The sequence below is a fragment of the Aythya fuligula genome, chromosome 1 (genome assembly GCF_009819795.1).
Source record: "Aythya fuligula isolate bAytFul2 chromosome 1, bAytFul2.pri, whole genome shotgun sequence".
Classification (NCBI taxonomy): domain Eukaryota; kingdom Metazoa; phylum Chordata; class Aves; order Anseriformes; family Anatidae; genus Aythya; species Aythya fuligula.
This window is the reverse complement of record NC_045559.1, coordinates 139,446,517-139,468,637: the sequence shown is the minus strand read 5'-3', so window position 1 is coordinate 139,468,637 and position 22,121 is coordinate 139,446,517. Positions and strand designations below refer to the sequence as shown.

At 41.8% G+C, this 22,121-nt stretch overlaps 1 protein-coding gene across 1 annotated transcript in view; it reads left to right on the top strand.

Annotated features, from left to right (window-relative positions):
* Positions 1-22,121, top strand: part of AFF3 (AF4/FMR2 family member 3) — a 336,670-nt gene that overhangs the window by 275,378 nt on the left and 39,171 nt on the right. The window contains exon 10 of the mRNA XM_032200334.1: positions 17,152-17,320. Within this exon, the coding sequence (XP_032056225.1) occupies positions 17,152-17,320 (169 nt within the window). The remainder of the gene's footprint in view (positions 1-17,151; positions 17,321-22,121) is intronic.

Sequence of the window (22,121 nt, the reverse complement as noted above, 5' to 3'; positions counted from 1 at the left end):
TGCTGGTGTGTTTCAGCCGAGGGTAGTACACCCGTCAGAGCGAGCTCATTAGGGATGCCCAGTTTAGCATTTCCTTCTTACATCACATGATTAGCCTGAATCAAGACTTTTACTCTTATCCACCCCTGATCATCAAATTCGAATCAGATGTCACTGAAAATGATACACAGGCGCAGCTTTTATACTACACTCAACATTTATGAAAAGTGCTTTCTGAAGAATTACTAGGTAGGAATTATGAATAACTTTTGGAATAATTCACCAGCAGTTAATGACAGATTTAAGGGTCTGGCACTTGGTGCTAGTCTAGGAAACAATTAATATAGACCTTTTCCTCTTTTCCTTTTTTTTGGCCAAACACCTATGCACTCATGCACATGTGAAATAAGGAGGGATCCTTTCCTTAAAGGAAAAGGAAGTGTTCAGGCTTACGCTTTCTTCCAATGGGTCTTTATGTTGCATGGTTTCTGGCTGCCAGCACAGCACAGCAGAAGCTGGGGCAAGCATGACAGAGCTTAAAATGTCTTCTCCTCCCTGTTCACATACTGCAGGCATCTGGGTTGGTTGGACGGTCTCACTCAGAGGTCAGCCTCTCCCCTGGGGACCTGCGGCTCTTTGGGCAGGTTCTCCACAGATGTCAGGAGGAGCTAAGGCAGGGTACAGCTGAGAAGCACAGTTTTCCCCCTGGTCTCAGACAACAGTACAAGCTGGAAAAGTGGCACTGCACCGCATACGTGAAGCATAGTTACCTACACATAGTCAATGCAGCCTGGTATCTAGTTTGTAGATAATTGTGGAATATATCCATAGCCTTGCAGATGGGGACTACTGGCTGGGGTGTGACTCACTGGTCTCCTGCAAAGTCATTGACCTACACCAACCTTCCTGTGCAGGGAAAGCACTTAAAACCCACACTCAGCAGGAGCCACCTCCTAGGGACTTGCTAATAACCTCATCGGCAAACACACCCTCTCCACGCCTTGTCTAATGACAGTCACTTCTTCACCTTAAGTGAGGAAGCTGATATGAATCCGTTCACAGCTTGCCTTGATGACTTTTAATCTAAGACCACAGCTGGCCTTTGTGCTTTTTAGCAGATGAGTTTCAATAATCATTAAACAAAGTTGTCTCAGGTCCACTTCAAGTCTGAGCCAATGTATTTCACAGCCCTTACTCTTGTGTCGTACTTGCTGGTGTATTTCGTGCTGTAAAATATATCAGTTACTGCAACCTAAATGGTTAGTTGCTGTATTTGTGCAGCATTGGACCAATGCATATTTCCAGATAGCTGTGCTGCTTTTCATTTTACCTAGAATCATGCTGTCTAACCCTGGAGAGCACAGAGTAAGTGTGCAAAGTCTTAGTCCATGAGATCATCCCAGTAATTTGTAACTCCAGGCGCTGTCTAACTTTATTTCCCTATGTTAAATAATTGTGATATTGTTTCTTCAAAACCCATGACAACAAAAGTCAAAACAACCTTAAATAATCCACGGACATATGGAATTGTTTTGAGAAGGAAAGTAAATTGCTGAGACCCCTTAAAAAATGGAAATCTACCAAGGAAACCCCAGCAGTCTCTTTGACAGTCTGCTCTAAAACTTTTCACTTGCTTTGATGTTGTTCACAATTTATGCTCCTCAGAGGCTCTTGGATGAAGGAAATCATCTATTTCAATAATGTGAAACCTTCTTCTGGCCACCCGAGATGGGAATTCCTGCGCTGTTTCCTGTGCCTCTCTGATGGGGCCAAAGGGGGAAGAAGGGCTTAAAAACCGCATGGCTGCTAGTGATCAGTAGCGCAGCATCACCTACCACTCAGAAATGGCTGCACAAACGTCACCCCTCTGTCGGGAGCTTTCAGGAGCTTACGTGTTTAGGAGAGCTGTCTTTTTCAGCTCATGCTCCGCAGTAATGTTATTTCACTGTATTAGTAATTCATAAGGATAGGTTATGTGGTGGCGATTATCGTACAAAAGCAATTATTGGAACAGTCTCTCTAATTCAAAATCATTTTAATTACTACTGATACCTGTCCTTTTTTTTTTTTTTTTTTTTTTTTCTGTGCTAAGTCTCTTCATGATTCGAAAATTGCCACTAGGCTATCACCTTTGGTAATTGCAGTTCTCTGAGCTGAGTGAACAAAGGAAAAATTAAACTGGAGTGTGGCAGGCAGGCAGAATAGGAAATATATGTTCCTGCAGGAAAGCTACTCTCCTCCTAATTACCCTGCAATTGCCAGGTTCAAAATCTAATTTATGAGCAGTACAGATAGAATGGCCACATTAGTCCATTATTTCATGATGATCTTTTCTACTCTTGATTTCAGAAAGGAAGGATTTTGCAGCTCTCAGTGCATTGGCATTGTCAGCAGCTGCTCTGGGCAGTGATGCCAGACAGCTACACTTGAGAGAGAGTCCAAAAAAAAATGGAAAGCAGTCTCCTAACAGCAAGGTTTTATAGAAGGAGGGAGTACTATAAAGTACGGTGAAATAAATAAAGCATGACCTGATGGGCTGCCTCAGACAATGCTGACCACATTCAGAAACAGACCCAGAAATGTATGAAGGAGAAAGAAGTTCTCCAGCCTGCTGCTGCTGCACCTTCCACCTGCTGTAAAATGCAACAAACACAGCAAGTGATTCTCTTAACACCCCCAGAGTCCATTTTACTCTGATGAGCATGGTGTAGCCTGCTGAAGCATGGAGCAGTGGGTGAGGCTGCCAACATGCAGTGTCTGGATGGCCCGCAGTTTCAGCTGCAGTGCTGGTGCCTGAGGCCATGCCTACCCTTCAGTCAAGTCAATGACTTATTTAGCCATCTCAGTGAGCTTTAAACACACAACGGGAGAACACTCACAGCCAAATAGAGCTCAGCAATTGTTCACTTCCTATGTATTTATCCAGCTTCTTCAGTGAGCATCATACGTACCCCCCTAAGCTTCGTCTTCCCACATAGCACCATAGTTTGTGATACCTGAGCTAGATGCACAGGGTCATGGGATGGCTGAGGTTGGAAGATGTCTCTGGGGTCATCCAGTACAGCCTCTGCTCAAGCAGGGTCAGTAGGTTTTCTTGTGTTCAAATGGAACTGTCAGTGAACACCACCAAGGAGAGCTCAGCTCTATCTTCTTTACTCCCTTCAAATTCCAGTGGTATTTTATCCCTCCCAGTTCTCTCAGCCTCTCCTCAAATGAAAGATGCTCCAATCCCTTATTCATCTTCATGGCACTTTGCTAGACTCAATTCTAGTCTCTTTTGTACTGGGGATCCCAGACCTGGACCTCACACTCCAGCTGTGTCTCACCAGGACTGAGTAGAGAGGAAGGATCACTTCCTTGACCTGCTGGCAATGCTTTTCCTATTGCAGCCTTGGGTGCCATTGGCCACCTTTACTGTGAGGGAACATTGTTGGCTTAGGGTAAACTTGTTTTTTCCATCAGGATCCCCGCAGCCTTCTCTGCAAATCTGCTTTCCAGACAGTTGATTCCCTTTGCTTATACTGATTCATGGGGTCTCACATGAGTCTACTCAAGCTCAAACCACAGCAGTCCAAAAATGATGTCTGGTGTTGCAGGAAAGTGCCTTGATGGAAAGAAGATCTGCATCATTCCCCTACTGTACATGTTTCAGTCACTAGTCCCACAGGCCACAGATAAAACAGCTCTGCAAGTTTCCTCTCCCTTCCACCGCCTATGATTTTCCTCCAGCCTCTTTTTTACTTGCTTCATGTCCCAGTTCTTAATCCACAGTTATTTCACCACTGAAACCCTTCCAGTTAAAATAAGAGAAATGAATACTTACATTTAAACTGCCATTGCGTTTTGCAGTCAACAACCCTATAAAGCTAATTTTGATGGGAAAGTTTATACCATTTTTTTTATTCTGGTTGTCTGCAGAGCCAGAAAGACAGTAAGACAGTACTGCTTTGTTTTACATTTGGGCTCATATGGAAGGATTTCTTCAGAACTGTGGGATGAGTAAGTCAAGATGTGATCCAGGTGCCTTAACACAGGCATCTAAAATAACTTGAGATGCCCTAAGATAGGTGAGATATCATTATGGTCCTGGCACTCATATTGCAAAGGCAGTTAAAGACTTCAGAGACAGAGCACAGGCAGTAGACAGTGGCATAGAGGCAACTGAATGTAATCTCTCTCCATTAAAAATATATAAATAATTAAATAAGTCAAGGCAAGGGGAGTATGGAAAGAAAGGGGAAAAGGGACATTCAAGGGGAAAGCAAAAAAAAAAAAAAAAAAAAAAGCAAAAGGGGAAAGACAAGCACAAAGGCAAATGGGAAAACTATTTTGCTGATTCTGGGTGTGACATGCAAGCCTCAGAGTCAACTGTCCAAAAGTTCACTGTCTCTGAGCTGTACACAAAGCCCATCAATATCTTTCCCTTTTGCAACATAAGTCCATAGAAAGTGATTGCCCCTTTCCTGAGAAAGCACTTGGTTATATTACTCGGGAGTTTCGCTCTTAACTATTCCCTTTCAGTTTTGAGTGCAGACTGTGAAGAGAATGCTCTTAGGAAAGGGAGATGCCTGCCCTGATTCATTCTTCTGAGGTTTTGTTTTTTCTTTGCCCCTGAGGAACTGGCTATTTTTAATGACTTTTATGATTAATAAAACTGTCTGGAAGCCTGCTGGGGTCTTCATGCTAGTTATCAAAAAAGTCATCTAGCCCTTTCCCCTAGTGTCTAAGCTAATGGCAAAGACCCAACATTTGATCTTTCTCCTAAAACTGTGTCTTGTCTAGCAGGGGTGAGAGTCATGCCGAGATGGTAAAAAAAAATCCTGAAGAGTTTCTTTATTGCTGCACTGTCTGTGGAAACCCATACCGTCCGGGAAACCTGTCTGTCTCATCTTCTCTGCAAAGCTCTTGTGCAGAACATGCATTCCGCTTTCCCCCAGCCACCTCCCAGCTACGGGCAGGTGACCCGGTACACGGTTAAAGAAACGCCAAATGCATATCCTCACAGCTGGGCACTGAGCTCCTAGCATCCATGCACGTCAACTCCTACACCTTCAACAATCTCCCTGCTGGTTCCCACCGCTAAACATGTGCTCGTGCTCTGAAGAGGCCCCCCACTTCACACAGCATATCCAGGAGCACGCAGGACCTGGGGCAGGCGAGGAACGGAGGAGTGTTTGAGATACTGTGAAAAGACCAGAGTGCCATCAGGGGCTTCTTAGCCTGAGGGGAGGGAAAGGAAGGAGGCGGCAGCAGCTTGCAGTGGCACAGGGAGGGAGAAGCAGCACTGATGAGCAATGTTCTCCCCGCTCCCCTGCCCTCTCCCCGCTGCCATGTGTGCATTTCCTTTCTGCGCTTTGGGAGAGGCAGGGAGAACAAAAGGCACATTGAGGGATAGGCAGAGGCATCTATGCATGCCTTACTGATATTGTAATATCACGAGAAATCTAAAAAGATGCATAGCAGTTAAAGAGCAGCAAAACATACGAGATACGGATTGAAAGATATATCGGAAGATATAAGAATAACTACATCAGGACACAGCATGGTGTAAGACTGATTTTTTTTATTAAAATGTCATACCATTCGAGTGCTCTTCTTCCTAGTTGGTAGCACATTTTACAGAAATAGAGGATTGATAACATCCTGCAGGAGGGTGCAGCTGGGGAGCCACTGAGTCCAGACACATCGGTACCACATTCTAGATTAATAAAGCAAATAAAATTATATTTGCTTTGTAATTTATTGCTGCCTCTCCTCATATTCTGTGTGTGCATAAACAAACCTCAAGTTTGCTTCCCAAGGATGACATCTAACAAAAGGATGCGATTCACATTTGATTTTTCCTTTGAATTGCAAAGGGCAATTTACATAACTCTTTCTTAACGTAGATTTTTATCTTTGTACTTACCATACTTTTTCATTGCTTTTCACAGGCCACCTTTATAAACTATCATTGAGGAAGGTACAGCAAGAGCTACTAGCAGGGGCTGTTGTTTATTTTAAAATCCTTCATCAAGACTCTGCACCCTGTTAAGCTCTGCTTCAGTGGGACAGATCCTGATACCCTCAATAGGCAAACCATTTCTGGGCTTCATGAGCACCTCTGCATGCTCTGATCCAAGCTGTAAAGTACAATGCTACTAAGCCAGAGTATGGGGTCAAGAATCTGAGCCTGGTCAGAAGACTGGGAGTAGTTTTTTTCCCAGTGGCTCAGACCCCTGAAAACCCAAGGCTACCTCATGGGCAAACAGCTAAAAAAAATTGTTTTGAACATCCTTTATTTTGAGCTAGTATGTCAATAATAGGTAAACAGCATTTCCTGAGCAACTGTCTAAAAACATGCTAAAATAGTTTTGCATGTTGCTGGAAAATAGGCTGTACTTACATCAGAATGGAGAATAGAAGAACCTTTTACAAGTCTTCAAATAATCTCAAAGTAATTAGCTTTTAACATCCTCTCTGCTACAATTCTGGGCTTTATTAGCTGTTCTGCTTGCCATTCCTGACTCTGCCTAATGTCTTCTGTAGAACAACTATGCATTTTTCCCAGGCATTTGTCATTTCTTGAAACATATAAAAGAGAGCACTTGGATTCAACTAACAGACCATCTAAATGCTGCTCTGCATAGGAAGTGATATATGCTGACAAGGAGTAGAAGTCAAATTTTCTTTATATGGTTCTTTATGGTGAGCAAACCTACTTAAAACAAGCTCCTTCTCAAGGCAGCATATTGATTAGAGCTGACGGGCCAAAAAGACCTTTGGGAGACAACAGAATATGGCTCGAGTCAAAGAGTAACACTAAAGCTGGCAGCAGCAACATTAAGAGTCAGTAAAACCTGAGAGAGTTTGTCTCACGCTGAAATTTATTGCACCCATTTGGACAGCCATTATGGTAGTTAGTAATTTTATCTGCACAAGTTCATCTGTATTTGGACTCTTAGAGCTTAGCAAGAGGTCTTGCAATACAGAGCCATACCAAGGGCCCTGCTGACTGAGGCAAAAGACTGCAGTGCTGAAGCGTGGTGCAATTGCATCTGAAAATTATAAAAGGCTGCCTGTTTAGGTGGGTAGCGATGACAGGAGTTATGTTAACAGTAACTCTGAAATAAGGTGATGGTAGGCCAAAGCAGATGAGAGTTCTAGTCTGCAGTGCAGTGGTTGTCTCCTTTGGCTTAATGAAGCTGTCACTCAGGAGCAAGAATTGCTTGGGGTTTTTTGTGGTTTTTTTTTTTTTTTTTTTTTTTGGATAGAAGTGCATCTATGCTTCATGTTTTAAGAAATAAATGTGGCAAGCAAAGCAACCACCAGGTTGATTTCCAGAGAAGTGGTAAAAAATTCTCCTAATGAGACATTTTGAAGATGGTGGATTAATGTCACACTACATTTTCTGCAGAACATTTTGCATTGCTCCTTGCTCTGACTATTCAGATATCTATCTACTTTATATCTTTTTCTGCATTTTCTCCTTGTCATTTGACCTACAAGTACAGAATGTATGTTTCTTAACAACCTCATCTGTATATTTACCCACAGAAATTCAAGCTCATCTAATCCTTTTTCATATAACTAGACAAGATTAATCCTGCCTAAACCTTTCGAGGAAGCTCTTTGCCCAACCTAGTTTCTGACACTTCATGATGGATAGTTCACATTTTCACTGATGAGCTGTTCGAGTGCTTAATTATGTTTATCTTTACAACGTCTCTCCCAGAGGTTTGAAACTTCTTACATCAAAGACCAAGCTGCTGGGACCAGCTGCAAAATTTTATTGGAGAATGTATTCCTGAGATGAGGAGCACTCATATCACTGAGTCTGATAAGAGATCAGATTTGATAGTTCTCTAATGAAACAGTGCAGCACCAAGTCGGGAATGGATATAGGATTTCATACTGCATACCACACCAAATCTTTAGGACAAGTGGAAGGGAACTGAATGAATCCTGAAAGGGAAACTATGAAGAAGAGTCTGAAATAAACCTCCCTTGCTACTCATCTAAGTCACAATGGATATGGTGTTGGGCATACCATGCATAATGTTTAAGCAGCTCTTAGCACCCTGGATTCCCTCTAGTCAATCAAGACAAGCAGCAAGGGCATTTCTGAGTGCTTAAGTTAGGTAGCAATTAGGTCCCTTGTAAATTAAAGGCAGAAAAATTGCAAACCCACCACCCTATACTTCACTGGCTGGCTTTATCACGATCTGACAAAGGGTGTCCAATTCCACCTTTACTAAGTTCTTTTTCGGACCTTTTTTCAAGCCTTCCACAATAGGTAAAGTTCTGACTTCACATGTCTTATTTATTCACAGTCAGCAAATTGCCTTGTTCCAGATCTACAGGTGATTCTGCCAGCAGATTTATAAGCAGTCCTGAGTTTTTGCCACTCTTTACACTCTCTCTTTCCATACCCTTTACCAAATCAAACCTTTCTTCCTATTTCCATTGACTTCAGCTGGAACACCCTATCTTCTTATTTTGCTGAACCACAAGGATGTCCTCCTCCTACTGCCATATGTGACATCAACATTTTGTGAATAAGAGACCCCTAAGGAGCTCTCCCTCTCTTGAAGGGCCATTGGTTCAGAGGTCGTTCTTCAGGTGGTAGGGTTCAGCACCTCAAGTGCTTTCCCATGACCAAAAGAACTTGTGCAGAGCCTCACAACTTTCACATTAGCCCACACTAATGAGACTATCTGAACCCTGAGCCCTGAGCTCAGCAATCTGATCTCACCTGAGCTAATGAACTCATGCTCTCTGGAGACAGTTGGCAATTGCATGCAGCATCTCCTGATGCTGACAGGAAACAAATTTTTCAAAGCAGAGTGAGGAAGAAAGACAGGTGGGAAAGAAGAAATGGAAAGGAATGATGTCCATAAGAATACACTTCATTATTAAGAGTAACCATCGAGTGCCAGAAAGAGATCCAAAGCTTCAGTATTATCAGATATAGAAGAACTCTGCTTGACCACAATCTCAGGTACTAGTACCATATACAAGTGCTCAAAAGAGTCCTTTCTCCTTCTTGCATAGTCTGTCTAGGTTTCCCATGCTTTCCATTGGACCTTTTGGAATTAAAGAAAATAATTATGTGAGGGCTAGATTCCAAAATGAAGATATATAGATATAGTCAAAATATTCTAGAAGGTTAATTGATTTGCTTACCCTCCCTATTCTCTTTCTCTCTTGGCTTCAGAACATGGAAATAAAAAAAGTCTACAGTGGTCACTGAGTGCAGTCCTTTTAACATTTCACTTCTGTTCAGTGTATGTTGCCATTCAGCAATAGCAGAGGGGAGTAGCAGATCTGATCTCAGCCAGGGCATCCCTTCTCATCTGCTTATTAGAGAAGAGGAAAGAGTATATCTCCCACGAGAGTCCTTTGAGTAACACCACATCCGGAGTGTGGTTGTCTCTCTGCAGCACCTTAGCCACTATCAAGGAGAGCCCCCACAAATAGAGAGCATTACAGATCCAAAAAATAAACATGTGTTCTACATTCTCTTTCAGATGTGTAAATTGAAAACACTGTCTGATTTCTACCCAGCAGCAGAAGCTGGCCTCAACTAGACAACAGATGGGATCTCAAGTAGAAAGCTCCCAAGATGATCAAAATGATGAAGAAAAGAGAGAAAAGCAAAACTTTGGGGGTGCATAGAAAGGAAAAAAAAAAATTGCCTTTGTCTGCAGGGAGAAATGAAAAGCATAGTGCTGACTGAATTTTCTCCACAACGTCTTGCACTTGCAACTTATTTCTGTCCCCACCCTCCACCCTGAAAAGGTTTCTCAATTTCACTGTGGGGATAGGAGGATGTCTGTTTATAGGCTATTCTCAAAGCTGTTCATCATTCTCCAGGCCACTGGTCCAAGGACAGCACAGGGCATTTAGGCAGTGGCTGACACTTCTTTTTAAGCTACCTACTTTGAAACATCAAGAGACTAATTATACTATCAAAGTAAGAAGATTTTTAGTGGTCCCTTCTACTAAAGAGTTAATTTTCCTGGACCAGGGAACCTCTCCACTCATATTCAGCTGATGCAAGGTCAACGACAAACACATTGAGGAAGTCAGAGTTGCTTTATTTTTCTTGTGAGCAGGTCAAATAAAACACTGCTGATGCTCCATTTATCTGGAGCGACAAGCAAACATTTGGCAGCGGTGGAAAGCATACATTGGGATCTGGCACCGGGCTTCTAGCACAGCTGTCAGCCTGCTGACTAATCACTTCATCCCCACGCTAATGCTGCTCCAGGTCTATTGGACCCTTTCATCTCAGACACCCTGGCACACGCTCCTTCTGATAGAGCTATTTATACAAAGATGTCACTATTAATTGCTATGTAGCATTTTATTTTAGAAGGGGTTTTTAGCCAAGTTTTTTTTTTCCGTGATTTTTCTCTTTCCTACTGTAGGCATCCAAGGTGGTAGTTGTGATTCTGCTGCTTCCAGTAGCAACCAGAACTTAAATAGATACCCCCCAACCAGACTCAAATTTCTTGAGGCTGAGGGGTGTGTGTGTGCATGAGCTTCATAGCTTGTTTTTCTAAGCATCTGTTCCTATTAATTTATTTTTCTTTGGCAACTATTCTGGCAATTAAGCTGCAGTCACACAGGGCACACCTTACTCTCTGAAAAGACACGATTTACCTTAGGTTTGCTTTGTCAGATGATACTTGCAGTCTTGTCAGCACAAACTATTTAAGCAACTCCCAAGGACAGTGTTAAAATATAGGTGGAGCCTATGAACTCTGTTCTTGGCAGTCGTGCTTTATTAGTTGTGCTGTGCAAAGGTGGTGCGACTAAGGTAATGCAGCGCTTTCGCAGGAGCATTATATATTGTGACAAGCCAAACAACCTCCAGGACTCTCACTCATCATGATTCCCATTTCATACCCCATCTGTTATAGGAATGAGGTATGAAAACATTTCTCTGTTTCCGAAAGATATTAACAGACTCCTGGGAAATCGTTTACCTGGAGAAAGGGAAGTGCCCAGGCTCATTTTTTGCCGACCATGGCAGGGCTAGCTGCTTTTTTTTTTTTTTGGTTAGTGAACAATAGGTTTTCACAATGGATAACTGTAAAGAACTCAGGCAGCTAATTGGTTTCATGTTCTCAGTTAGCAAAGGTACAAAAGCATAAATTTGTGTCGCTTCTGTACTGTGTTTGCACTGAGGATGTCCAAGTGCTTTTTAAATAGTTGCAAAGGACATCTCCAAGTACCTTAAAGACAGGCAAGTTTGGTAATCCCCATTTATCACCGTGTTGGTGATCAGATAAGAAAGACAGAGCCCTAGAAGGCCTGATGACCTGATTTGGTCATTCAGACACCACATGGCAGACCTAAAACTAGAGCAGAAGCTCCTTATAGTCACATTTGTGCATTAAGTGCAGAACCAGCCTTCATATTTTAAGCCCTGGAGATGCCTGTCTGTCTTTAAGCGGATGCGAATTCTGGAGTTTATGGTATCATCTCCCTTTTCTCAGCATGATTTTGGACTGAAGTGAATGGATGATATCCATATTCATTCTTTAAAGCTATCCTTATGGGGCTGTTTCTTGGCATTCTACAGTTGCCTCAGAAAATATCCCCATATGTTCTGTTACAACACTGGGATGGCCTGATCGGCAAGTCCAGAATAGACCCCTGTGGTAAGTGTGCTTCAAATGTCCTCACTGGAAGAGAATTTTGAAAAATACTCAGGGGCAGCAGCAAGAAGTGGGCATTTCCATTGCCTCTGTGATTCATTCACAATTACCAACACAGGAATTCCCTACTGTGTGCATGGAAGGCTTGCGGCATCTTCAGTGCCAGGCAGCAGAGATAATTACACTGATCTTGGCACAACGTTCTCAGTTTGCGCTTTGAGGAAGCACCATGTGGAATTTGCTTCTCACAACAAAGGGATAAAATGTTTTCCCTAAAAGACCTTCACTATGCTTTAGGTTGGCTTCAAGGGTAGAGAAGGACGCAGTGTTTCAGATTCTTTAATCTGGAATAAAAATAGGGACTCTGCCAACAGATCTCCTCTAAACCGTGGAATATGTTTTCATCACTGAGTTTGAAATAACGTTTCAGAGTCTTGGTCAGATTTATGGTTTGATTTAAAACAGTGTGGCCTAATTGAAGTCAATGGAGCTATGACAGTTTATGCCAGCCGAGGGACTGGCTGTCTGTTTCAGAGTATTGTTTTCCCACAGTCGTCCTTGTTCTTCAAGACAGTGATGGATTTCCCTGGCATTTCAAATACTTCAAGCATTCACACAGCCTTACTTAGGATTTTCTCCTAAAGTCATGACATCTGCAAATCCAGATCACCTTTTCCATGTTTACCTCTCAACATTGACAACATGATCCCTAAGAGCAGCATTGGTATTGGTTTATTCAAGTCAGATCTTTATAGTAATTGTAACACTGTTCTTTCCTATTGGGAGCCTGAACCACTTGGTAGGGGAACAGTACCTGGTGGATAGTCTCACTGCAGGGTGAGATTTAGAAGAAAAACAGTTTAGATGATTACATCAATGCCAGTGACACTGGCTAAATATTGTCCCATCTCCAGACAAAGAAAAAAATATAGCAGATAGTGACTGGTTTGGTTACTAAGCTTTCTGATAAGAAAGCTCTGAATACAATTGCTGCATAATGAAATTAACAGACGCCAAAATATGAAGCTTGAGTATGTTAATAGCCATTAATGTGGCCAGAAATGTATTTCAGAGTGTCACTTCAATATGTTTTCTTGGCACAGGCTTTTCTTCAAGGACTGATTCTCTACTTTGCATTCTTGATTGTCTTCCATAGCTGTGTGAAGTGGGTATAAAATGCCATCAAGGAGTGAAGAACTGGGATCACAAATTCTCCAGAATTTGATGTTTTTTCCCACTTTTGAGACAATTTAATATTGTTACAACAAACGCTTCAAACACTTGAAGTTTGGTGAAGAACTGCATCTGTTATATGTGTACCTTGATCTGGCATTGAACTCGTTTGCCTTTGAAATATTGAGACTGAATTCTGGCAATATGTTGTACACTTAGCTACCCAGGAGTTTCTGGTGCCCAATGTTCAACACCATGATTTATTGTCATGAAAAGTAGTGTAGCTGTAAGCAGTAGCTTAATATGAAGCATGAAGTAGGGCCCAGATCCAGTCTAATTAACCTCAAGAGGTGCCCCAAAGTCAAATGAGGCAATCTGATTTGGGAATCTTTCTCCACTGGCTGAGTAACAAACGCCAGCACCTTCCCATGCAAGTGTTTAAATCACCTAGGTACTGTTCAAAGGCTGTCCATGGCCATGCAGTCTGATGAAGACTATAACTGGTCCCAGCATACCTAAAATCTCAGGCTCTTCCAGGGACTGAGGTGACTCCCCCTCTCAACTTTGATCACATATTGCTTTGAGTGGGAAAGTATTAATCTCCCCAAATCAAGGTGTTTCTGAACCTTTACATCTGAGAAACCTTGACACTACGTAGTGTCCAGCAGTCTATCAGAGAAGGTGACTTAATCACTAGGCAATGCAGGAAAATAGGTCTCTGGGGACTTGCATGGAATTTGGGTGCCCAAGTCCCATGTAGCCAGGATCACAGGACTACGGTCAGGAACTTCAAGTGTTTTGTTGGTTATGACGTGCTTTACTGAGTTTGCAGCACCTTCACAATGTATTTAGTCTCTCTCTTAAGTCAGAGGTTGCATGTTCTGTTCAAGGGCTTTAAACAAGAGTGGTTCCTACCCAAATTGTTGTTTAATTGCCTAAAATAAAAATATCACTTCTATGATGCAGTAATTAATTCTGGGGCATAAGCCACTAGCAAAATATGCATGAATGTTATGTGCCACAGTCATTAAAATGCAAATTGGTGTTTTATTTTGACTGCATGATCTTGCTTACATGTTTCAGAGAGAACAGTCCAAAATGGAAGTCACAGACTTAAAATAATGGTCATTTTTCCTAAGAAAGCATGAAGAAACATGTAGGTGTTATCACCCTGATCACTACAATATAATGAGGATCCTTATAAAAACACATTACATTTAATAACGGAAAATGTAGAAGGGGGACAGGAGACTTCAATAGGATCAGCATAAATGGGGAAATATTGTAATGCTGTTTAGTTTCCTTAGTATATTGGCTACCATTAGAGCAGCAAACATAGATTTCCAGATGTTTGTGAAGAGTCCAACAGTTATATTTTATATCTATGGCTGTAGTAACAATTTCTATTCAGCAGCCTAGAAAAACACTTCATGTCACAACAGGAAAGAAATATTACTGTGGGTTTTTTTCTCCCTCATCCCCTACATAGCAATTCTGAATACTTCAGTCAATGCCAAACAAAAATGATGGTTTAAAAATTAAAACCACAATCACTAGGGGCAGGACATAAATGTGCAGATGTTCTGTGATGCTGAAGAACTTTTCAGGCAGCAGTCACAATGGTGTTGGGGAGAGGACAGGGAATCCATCAGAGTCGGACACTGTCAAAAGCATTCCCTAAGCTACGCTGTCAGAAAAGGCACTTACCTTTTCATATTCCCTTAAGAAAAAAAAAAAAAAAAAATCAAAACCAGAAAACCTACTCACAATGGCCTCTGTATAGCTCTCACTATTTTATTAGCAAGGGATTGACTATAATCTGTTAATATACATGAGCAACTTAGATCTGGAGTTTACTAGGCAACCTATACAAGTGGAAAAGTACATTGTCCCATAGCAGCATACGAAACATCAATTTTCCTTCTCTGGGAAGAAAAATTTTTACCAGCTTATTAGCTGTTACTGTTTCAGGCACCTATGTGCCTTAATGCTGTTATACAAATGGCTGCCTGAAGAGCTTGCATTTTCCACACCTACCTGGCCAGACAAAAAGACGTGATGAATAGCAGCAAAAACAGCAGAAGGCAAGTTTTTAAAGGCACACTTTGTAATCAGTACATTTAATGCCCGTGTATGGTAACAGACCTCTTGTCTCCCACAAGTACACACAGGCACTTCTGCCAATTTCTCCCTAGCAAAAAGGGAAGGGGGATAAATAAGAGAGAAGGCAATGTGGTGGGAGTACTGGCCTGGATGGGATGGATGCTCCAGTGAGGAAAGGTTGACATATGTTGGGGGAGGCAGGGATGGGGCTGGAAAATGTGCACCCTGGGGAATCACAGAGTTGAAACCGCATCCCTGGTGGCCTGGCCTCTTTTCCAGCCCCAGAAATTGCCTGTCATATGTGGCTAGTGTCAGGTATCAGATACTAGTTCTCCAGAATGAAATGCACCATTAGTAGGTAAAGACAATTCATTAGGTGCAACATAGCTGAACAGTAATTAATTATTAGATATTATTTCTCACAAAATGCATCTCCAAAGTTCACATCACATTAGCTGCAATATTGGACTGATGGAGCATAAACAAGGGTAATGATAAACACTGGTGAATGGAGGTGAGAAGAGATGGTTATTAGGGTACTAGCATGTTTCATGTGGGGTTTATTTAACAGTCTTATTAATGATCTGGAAAAGGAAGTGAATAACTATTTAATTAAGTTTGTATTTGATACTAAATTAGAATTTGCTGTAGACACCTCTGAGGGCAGAGAAATAAATCAAAAGGAGCTAGGAGCATGTGCAGTAAAGAAGAAAATGAGATCTGGCATGGGAAAAAAGAAAAAAAAAAAAGGCAAGCTAATCTCTCTGGAAGCAAATAATCTCAAGTGTAGCTATCAGTGGAGGAATTCTGGAGAAAGAGGTGTTGAAAGAGATGTAGGAGTGTTAATGGACTATATATTCCATCACAGCTCTGGTATATGTTTACAGAAGCAACGCATCAAGGAGCAGGAAGGTAATAGCCCTCCATTGTAGGGCTCTAGTGAGAACCATCTATAATGCAGCACTCCGTTTTGGGCATCCTGTTATCAGAGAGATATAGACAAATTGGAATGAGTTCAGAAAAGAGCCATAAAAATGATCCCATATCCCTGGAGATAATGACTTATGAAGAAAGATCAGAAGAAGTAAATGTGTAAGGCCTTGTCTGAAAGATGACTGAAGTAGGGCAGGAAAACAGTCTGCAACTACGTGAAAGGAAAAAGGGAGGAGGATAATTTATCACAGTAACTATTAGTAACAGGATGAAATAATAAGTAACAACAATAAATTTTAAAAGGGCAACTTCAGGTTGAATGTAGGGAGAAATTTCTGACAGTGGAATTTGGGTTAGTTTGCAGAGAAGTTTCCCAGGGGTAAAAGTAAAAGCTGCATTCAAGTCATTTAAAATCAAATTGGACAACTCACTAGAAAATGCACCCTGCTATGGGGAACAATCTTCCATTGCCTGGGGAATAAGCTGGATGACTTAATAGGACATTTCACACTCGAGCCTTTATGACTGTGATATTTTAATATGCATGGTCAACTATTTTGGGAAAGTATACATTTCGTGCACTGTCAGGTCTCATAATACAAACACTTGCATGGAAACATAACTTTTAAGATGGCAAGCAGCTCTGCTGACAGCACGGCACTGCTGATATGCAAAAACACAAGCCTGAGCTCCTCACATTTCTTCAGGATCAGAGTCTTAGATCTTACAGTTGTCAATATCAAGCAACCACATCACTTATGGATAGGTGAAGAAGTATGCAGGAAAAAAAGATAGGGGTAGGAAGCTCCAGTGAGGATGTATCATTATTGGCATTATTATTGTTATTCTATTACTGCAAGTAAATGGCTGGTACAGTGGAGTTCAGCTCAGTTTCTTGACTGTTCACCTTTTCCATCTCCAGCTTTCACCTCTGCATGGTGTTCATTAAACACTGTAAGACTGCTTCCTCTACTCTGTTTTTACCATGTTTCATGTTTTTTAATGTATCCTAACGTTTCTGTTGAATGAGAAAAGAGATAAGCTGAAGGGAAAGCCTGACCCTCTCTTGTGTGAAGAAGGGATGGCAAAGGCTGTGGAAGTGAATGAACATTCAGCTAGCATCAAACCTTCCCCTCAAATTACAATAATACAATGTTGAACTTGAACTCCCTTCACCATTTGTTAGCAGCAGAGGCAAGCTCACAGATAGGTATGCTCCCTAAAACACCATGTTTTTTACATGTTTTTCTTTCTCTTTGTGTGTTCTTTTTTTCTTCTCTCCCCTTCTCTCCCCGTGGGCTGCATGTGGGGCCAGCAGCCTGGTGGTGCCGCAGTCCAGCACCCGAGCCCCGGGACTCTCCAGCAAGGGGTCGAGCAGCAGCAGCTCCAGTGAATCCGAGACCAGCTCGGAGTCTGACTCGGAGAGCGAAAGCAGCTCCAGCGAGAGCGACGGCAGCAAGCCCTCACATTACTCCAGCCCAGAGGTAAGGGCTTCTGCTCTTCATGATTTGGGGTGGTGAGCCATTATTACACCCACTCAGACTTTTTTTTCCAGCCAAGGTGACACAAGGAGGCTGGGGGGAGATGAAAAAAATAAATTAATGGAAAAAAAAAAAAGAAAAAAACGGAAGAGAAAATCATAAAGATCTTCCTCCTGGCACCCTGTGAAATGCAAGTGGCAAGGGATGTTGGGGTAGATTTGAAGCATTTGAAACAAAATGAAGAAGGAAATGACCCTGTGATATTTTCCTCAAACTCAAGCTCCTCACAAAGCTCACAGCTTGCTCGAGGCTTTATGCAACTCTGCTTCCATAGCAATGGCTTGCTTAGTGCTTAAGTCCTGATGTGGACTCTCAGCACTGGAAGGGAACTAAAGGCTTCTCTGTGCAGGGAAGCTATTATGAAATCAGTTTGAAGGTAGAGGGTAGATTTTTAAAGCAAAACAGTTGTTTTTCACTCATGCACTTCCCTCACTTCACTCCCCAAGTGAATTATTCTCTGCTACTGCTGCCTTTCTGTGATTTAGTTTAATCCATCTCTAGCATGGGCTAAACTGAATTACTCATGGTGCAAAACATTAAGCCCAAACTTGTCATCTGGAAAGCTAGCACTGAAAATTTCCACATGTAGACAAGCCCTAGCCAAAGTACAATTAAGCTGCCAGTGCTGTGCTACCTTCTGCTTTCACCTCTGCAGTGTGCTCAACAGACACATATATGGCTGCTTCCCCTACTCTGCTTTTCTACCAGGCTTGGCATTTTTATGTGTTTTGGTCAATGTACACCTTCGGTATAAAGCCATGCACTCCACAGCCACATCATACACATTAATGTATGTAAAATTATTCAAAAATCTAGCAGCAGGATTGTAAATACTCATGAAATACAGTCAGTACTTTTTCCTGCTCCACATAAAACATCCCCTCACCAGACTCCTCCCCTGACAACTAAGCCTCACAGATTCTCTCACCCTGAAAAATTATACTGAATAACCAGCAAGCCTTTCCTCATATTTTGCTCAGTGTTTGGGGCCATGTTTCCCATCAGGGAAAATACAGCACTCACAGAAACATCATTTCTATATTTTTCTCAGGTTTTGTTTCTTGTTTAACACTTATCTTCTTTTCTCTCTTTCTTCCATAGTGCTTTCAGATCCATTTCCAGTTAATTTTCCTCCACTTTGTCCCTTTCCTAAGTCTCTCTCTTGTTCTCTCCTTCCTTTCTTCTCTGTTTTCTTCCTTCCAGTCTCTCTTTCCCTGTTGCCCTCCTCACGCTATCCCATTTCTCATTTCCCATCCCAAGTTCTCTCATCTGACCCATCAAGACCTTGTTCTGTCTCGTTCCTGGCTGAGTTCAGTGCAGAGGTCTCACACTCTCTCTCTGCTTTCCCTATGGGAATCTTAGAAGATAGAAGAAAAGGGATGAAGAGAAGAAAGTGTAGGAACCAGGGTAGGGGGGAAGGAAACACGAGATAAAAGGGGGAGATGTATAGTACCCAGGAAGAGAGGAGTGTGTATACTAAGATAAAAGAACATCTAGGCAAGGGACCGAGAGCCATGGAAACATGGAGGAAGTGCCTCCTCTGAGGCATTTTATACATATTCTCTCGAGATCTGTGCAGCCACTTCTGCGTGGAGTCTGAGTTATCAGTGATCATTGTCACGAAACAGCTGCACTGCTTCAACAGATTGCTTGTCTCTTTACATTATGTTTGTGTGGTTTGCCTTCTAGGACATGCTGTACAAAACAGGCTTATACGAAAATGTAAAGGATGCAAAAATGTGATGGCTGCAGTGGTTTTCATAACTCACTCCTTGGGATATGGGAGAGGCCACGACATTCACCTGGGCAGGGTTGGGTTGTCCAAGGGTAGTAGGATATCTGTGCTTTCCCAAAGGGCCAGTGCTTTCCCAAGCCCATCATATATGACTGGTGGCACCAGTTCCAACATGTTTGTGTGATGTCTCTGAGTTGAAGTCCTGTCTGCCTTACATTAATGCTTTAACTTACATTTAGGAACCCAGTGAAGCCATCTTCCTACAGTACATGCCATGTTCTTACCCCATAAATGGAGAGAGACGGGTCCTTGGGAACTCTTTAAAAAGAAGTCCTGCCCACCTGAATTTAATTAGTGGGCTCAGTTCCAGTCATGGTCTCAAGATGAATTTCATCTATTGGATAAAATAAAAGAAGCAAATACATCTTTGTCATTACATAAGCATAAACCAATAAAGATACAATTCAGGTACAATGAACCTGAATACTCCTGCACAAATCTGTACAGGAAATCCATATGTCCAAGGTGGGAGGAACTTCAATTGGTAATCTGCAGGCCATTATGAGCCCTTCATTCTTTTTTTTTTTTTTTCTTCTTTTTTCCCATAATTAGAAATATCATATGCATATATCCAAAATATTTTCTAGGACAGGTTATCTTCTGCATGCTACATTATATAAAAATTTAACTGCTGTTTCATTTCTTCTGTAATTATTCTTCATCTCATTTTGAGACCTTTGAGTTGTTTTCAGGTGTCTTAATGCAGTTGCCTAGAGTGTAAAAGCAGCTCATTGTAAAGCATACATATAAAATAGATTAGATGAATTGCACCCTAAAAGTGTCCGTTTCTTTCCAGTGACTATTTAGAGCCTGTAGTGACTAGCTCAGCTGTCTACACTTTATGTCTGCAGTAAACTAAGAGTAATGGCTGAGCTAGAACAGGAGACAACATTCAGACTGGTTTCAGTGATGTGGACAAATTAAGGTGCCTCAGACAGTAATGTGAGTAGTTACAGTTTTGTGGACTGCCAAACCTGAAATTATGAACAAGGGACTGAGACTTCTATCTCCTGTTTCTTGCTGAGGCCATGAATTCTTTGTATGACCTTAATTAATGTCATAAATGAGGATTCTGGAAAATGGCGACATCCTTCCAATTATTTTAGATGATAGAAAAAAAATGTAGGTCTCAAGTCCACAGAAGAACTACATTTCAAAAGCTCAAAATTTGGTTTGTTTGTTCTTTATTCGGTTGAATTATCATGCAGACCTTTAATAAGACTGGGTCTGGTTAGACTACTTGGGAAGTCCCATTACACAGGAAGGGCCAGAGGGAGGAATGGGCAGGAGGGAAATAGAGAAGCAATTGCATGGAATGGAGCATCAGTGGCTATTCAACAATAATCTGGCCAGAAGAGAGAGATGTGCTGTCCTGGACCCTGTCAGCACCCCACCCCCAAGTACACTGTCCTTTACAGCCTCCACTGTAGTGACCAGTTCACAGCCAGCAAGGGTTTTTACCATGATTATTCTATCATCACAGGATAGTTTTGGCCTCACATCCACACGTTGTGTCTGACCTGGTCAAAGCTGAAGTGATTGGAGATGCTCTTCCCAGCCTTCCTCCCCTGTCAACAGAGACCCACCTCCTGCCCACAGCATCCAGTCCTTCAAGTGCATAGACTTTAGTACTAATAGCCACTGCTTGTAAATTCAGACTGTTCCCTCAGGAGTTGTGTGGCATTGGCTCTCTTCTCAGCTCAGAGAATAGGAAGAGCATATGTATCTAACCAATTAGCTAACTGGTGAGCATGCTTCTGCCACCTCACCAGCATTTCTTCACTGCTATATTTCCTCAGGGAGTCAGGGAAAGAAGAGTTTAGCTTCAGGGCTGGTCTGTGTGTGTATGTTTTCTGTATCTGTCTTGTTTTCCAAAAAAAATTTGAATGGGGATTAATTTTTTTTTTAACTAAACCAACAGTAGACACTACCTTCAGATTTGCTCATAGGATTAATGGACTTTAGCTCTTCTATACACTGTTTTTGGAAAGACTACAAATTAAACTTCCCCGGCCCTCTAGAAAACCCTTTGAGGCAGGAGCCACCTCTTAGAGTATGTGTGCACCATGCCTAACTGATGGGAATCTCCAGTTCTAATTTGATAAAGTTCTAGCAGTACTAATAGTAGAAGCAGCAATATTAATCGTCATCATCTTCTTCACCTATGTCTTAAATACAATGAAAAGGCATCGGATTTGTATGGGAATTGCTCTGAACCAAATCTTTGATAGTAGGACAGCACAAACAGGTTATCATATGGGTAAATTAATGTGTGGTTTTCCAATAGGTCAAGTATGTTGCAGGGATGGCTGATTGCTCACTCCTACCCTGCATTGGGTTAATGACATGCACATTATAGGCTATCCAATTTCTCACTGAAAGGGGTATCATGCTTCACTTTTACCATGGTATTAACTACATCTTAGGTTCCTATTTATAATGACCAGCATAGAGTGATCCCATTACACTTGCATTGTTTAACAACCCTTCACCCAGCAAGTGTTTTGGGATAATGAGTGTTGACAAAGGTTTCATTTGGATGGATGTCACTCATGCCTCTGGTTGCACTTGTAGCCTTGAAGAGACCTGAGATACATAGATATACTTTGTGTGAGTCATCCCACCCAAATCTGGACATTCGTACTGTAGATACCTATATCTGCTCATCACCTCAGCCTCTCCTGTACAATTAGGGGAGAGGAATGGACATTTTTAGGGCCCAGATCATCTGGCCTATTTTGGATGTCTATTTCAAGATGAAACAGTTCACACTCTAGAAAAGTAACCCACTGATCAGGGAATGAACTTTTTGACTAGCTCAGATATAGCTATCTATAATATACAGATGAATCCACACACATTTTTTAAACAATAGTATCACATCCTTTTGTTTCTTGATGAAGCCTGGAAGATGTACATCTATAGTACATTGGTCCCTGGAACCACCTT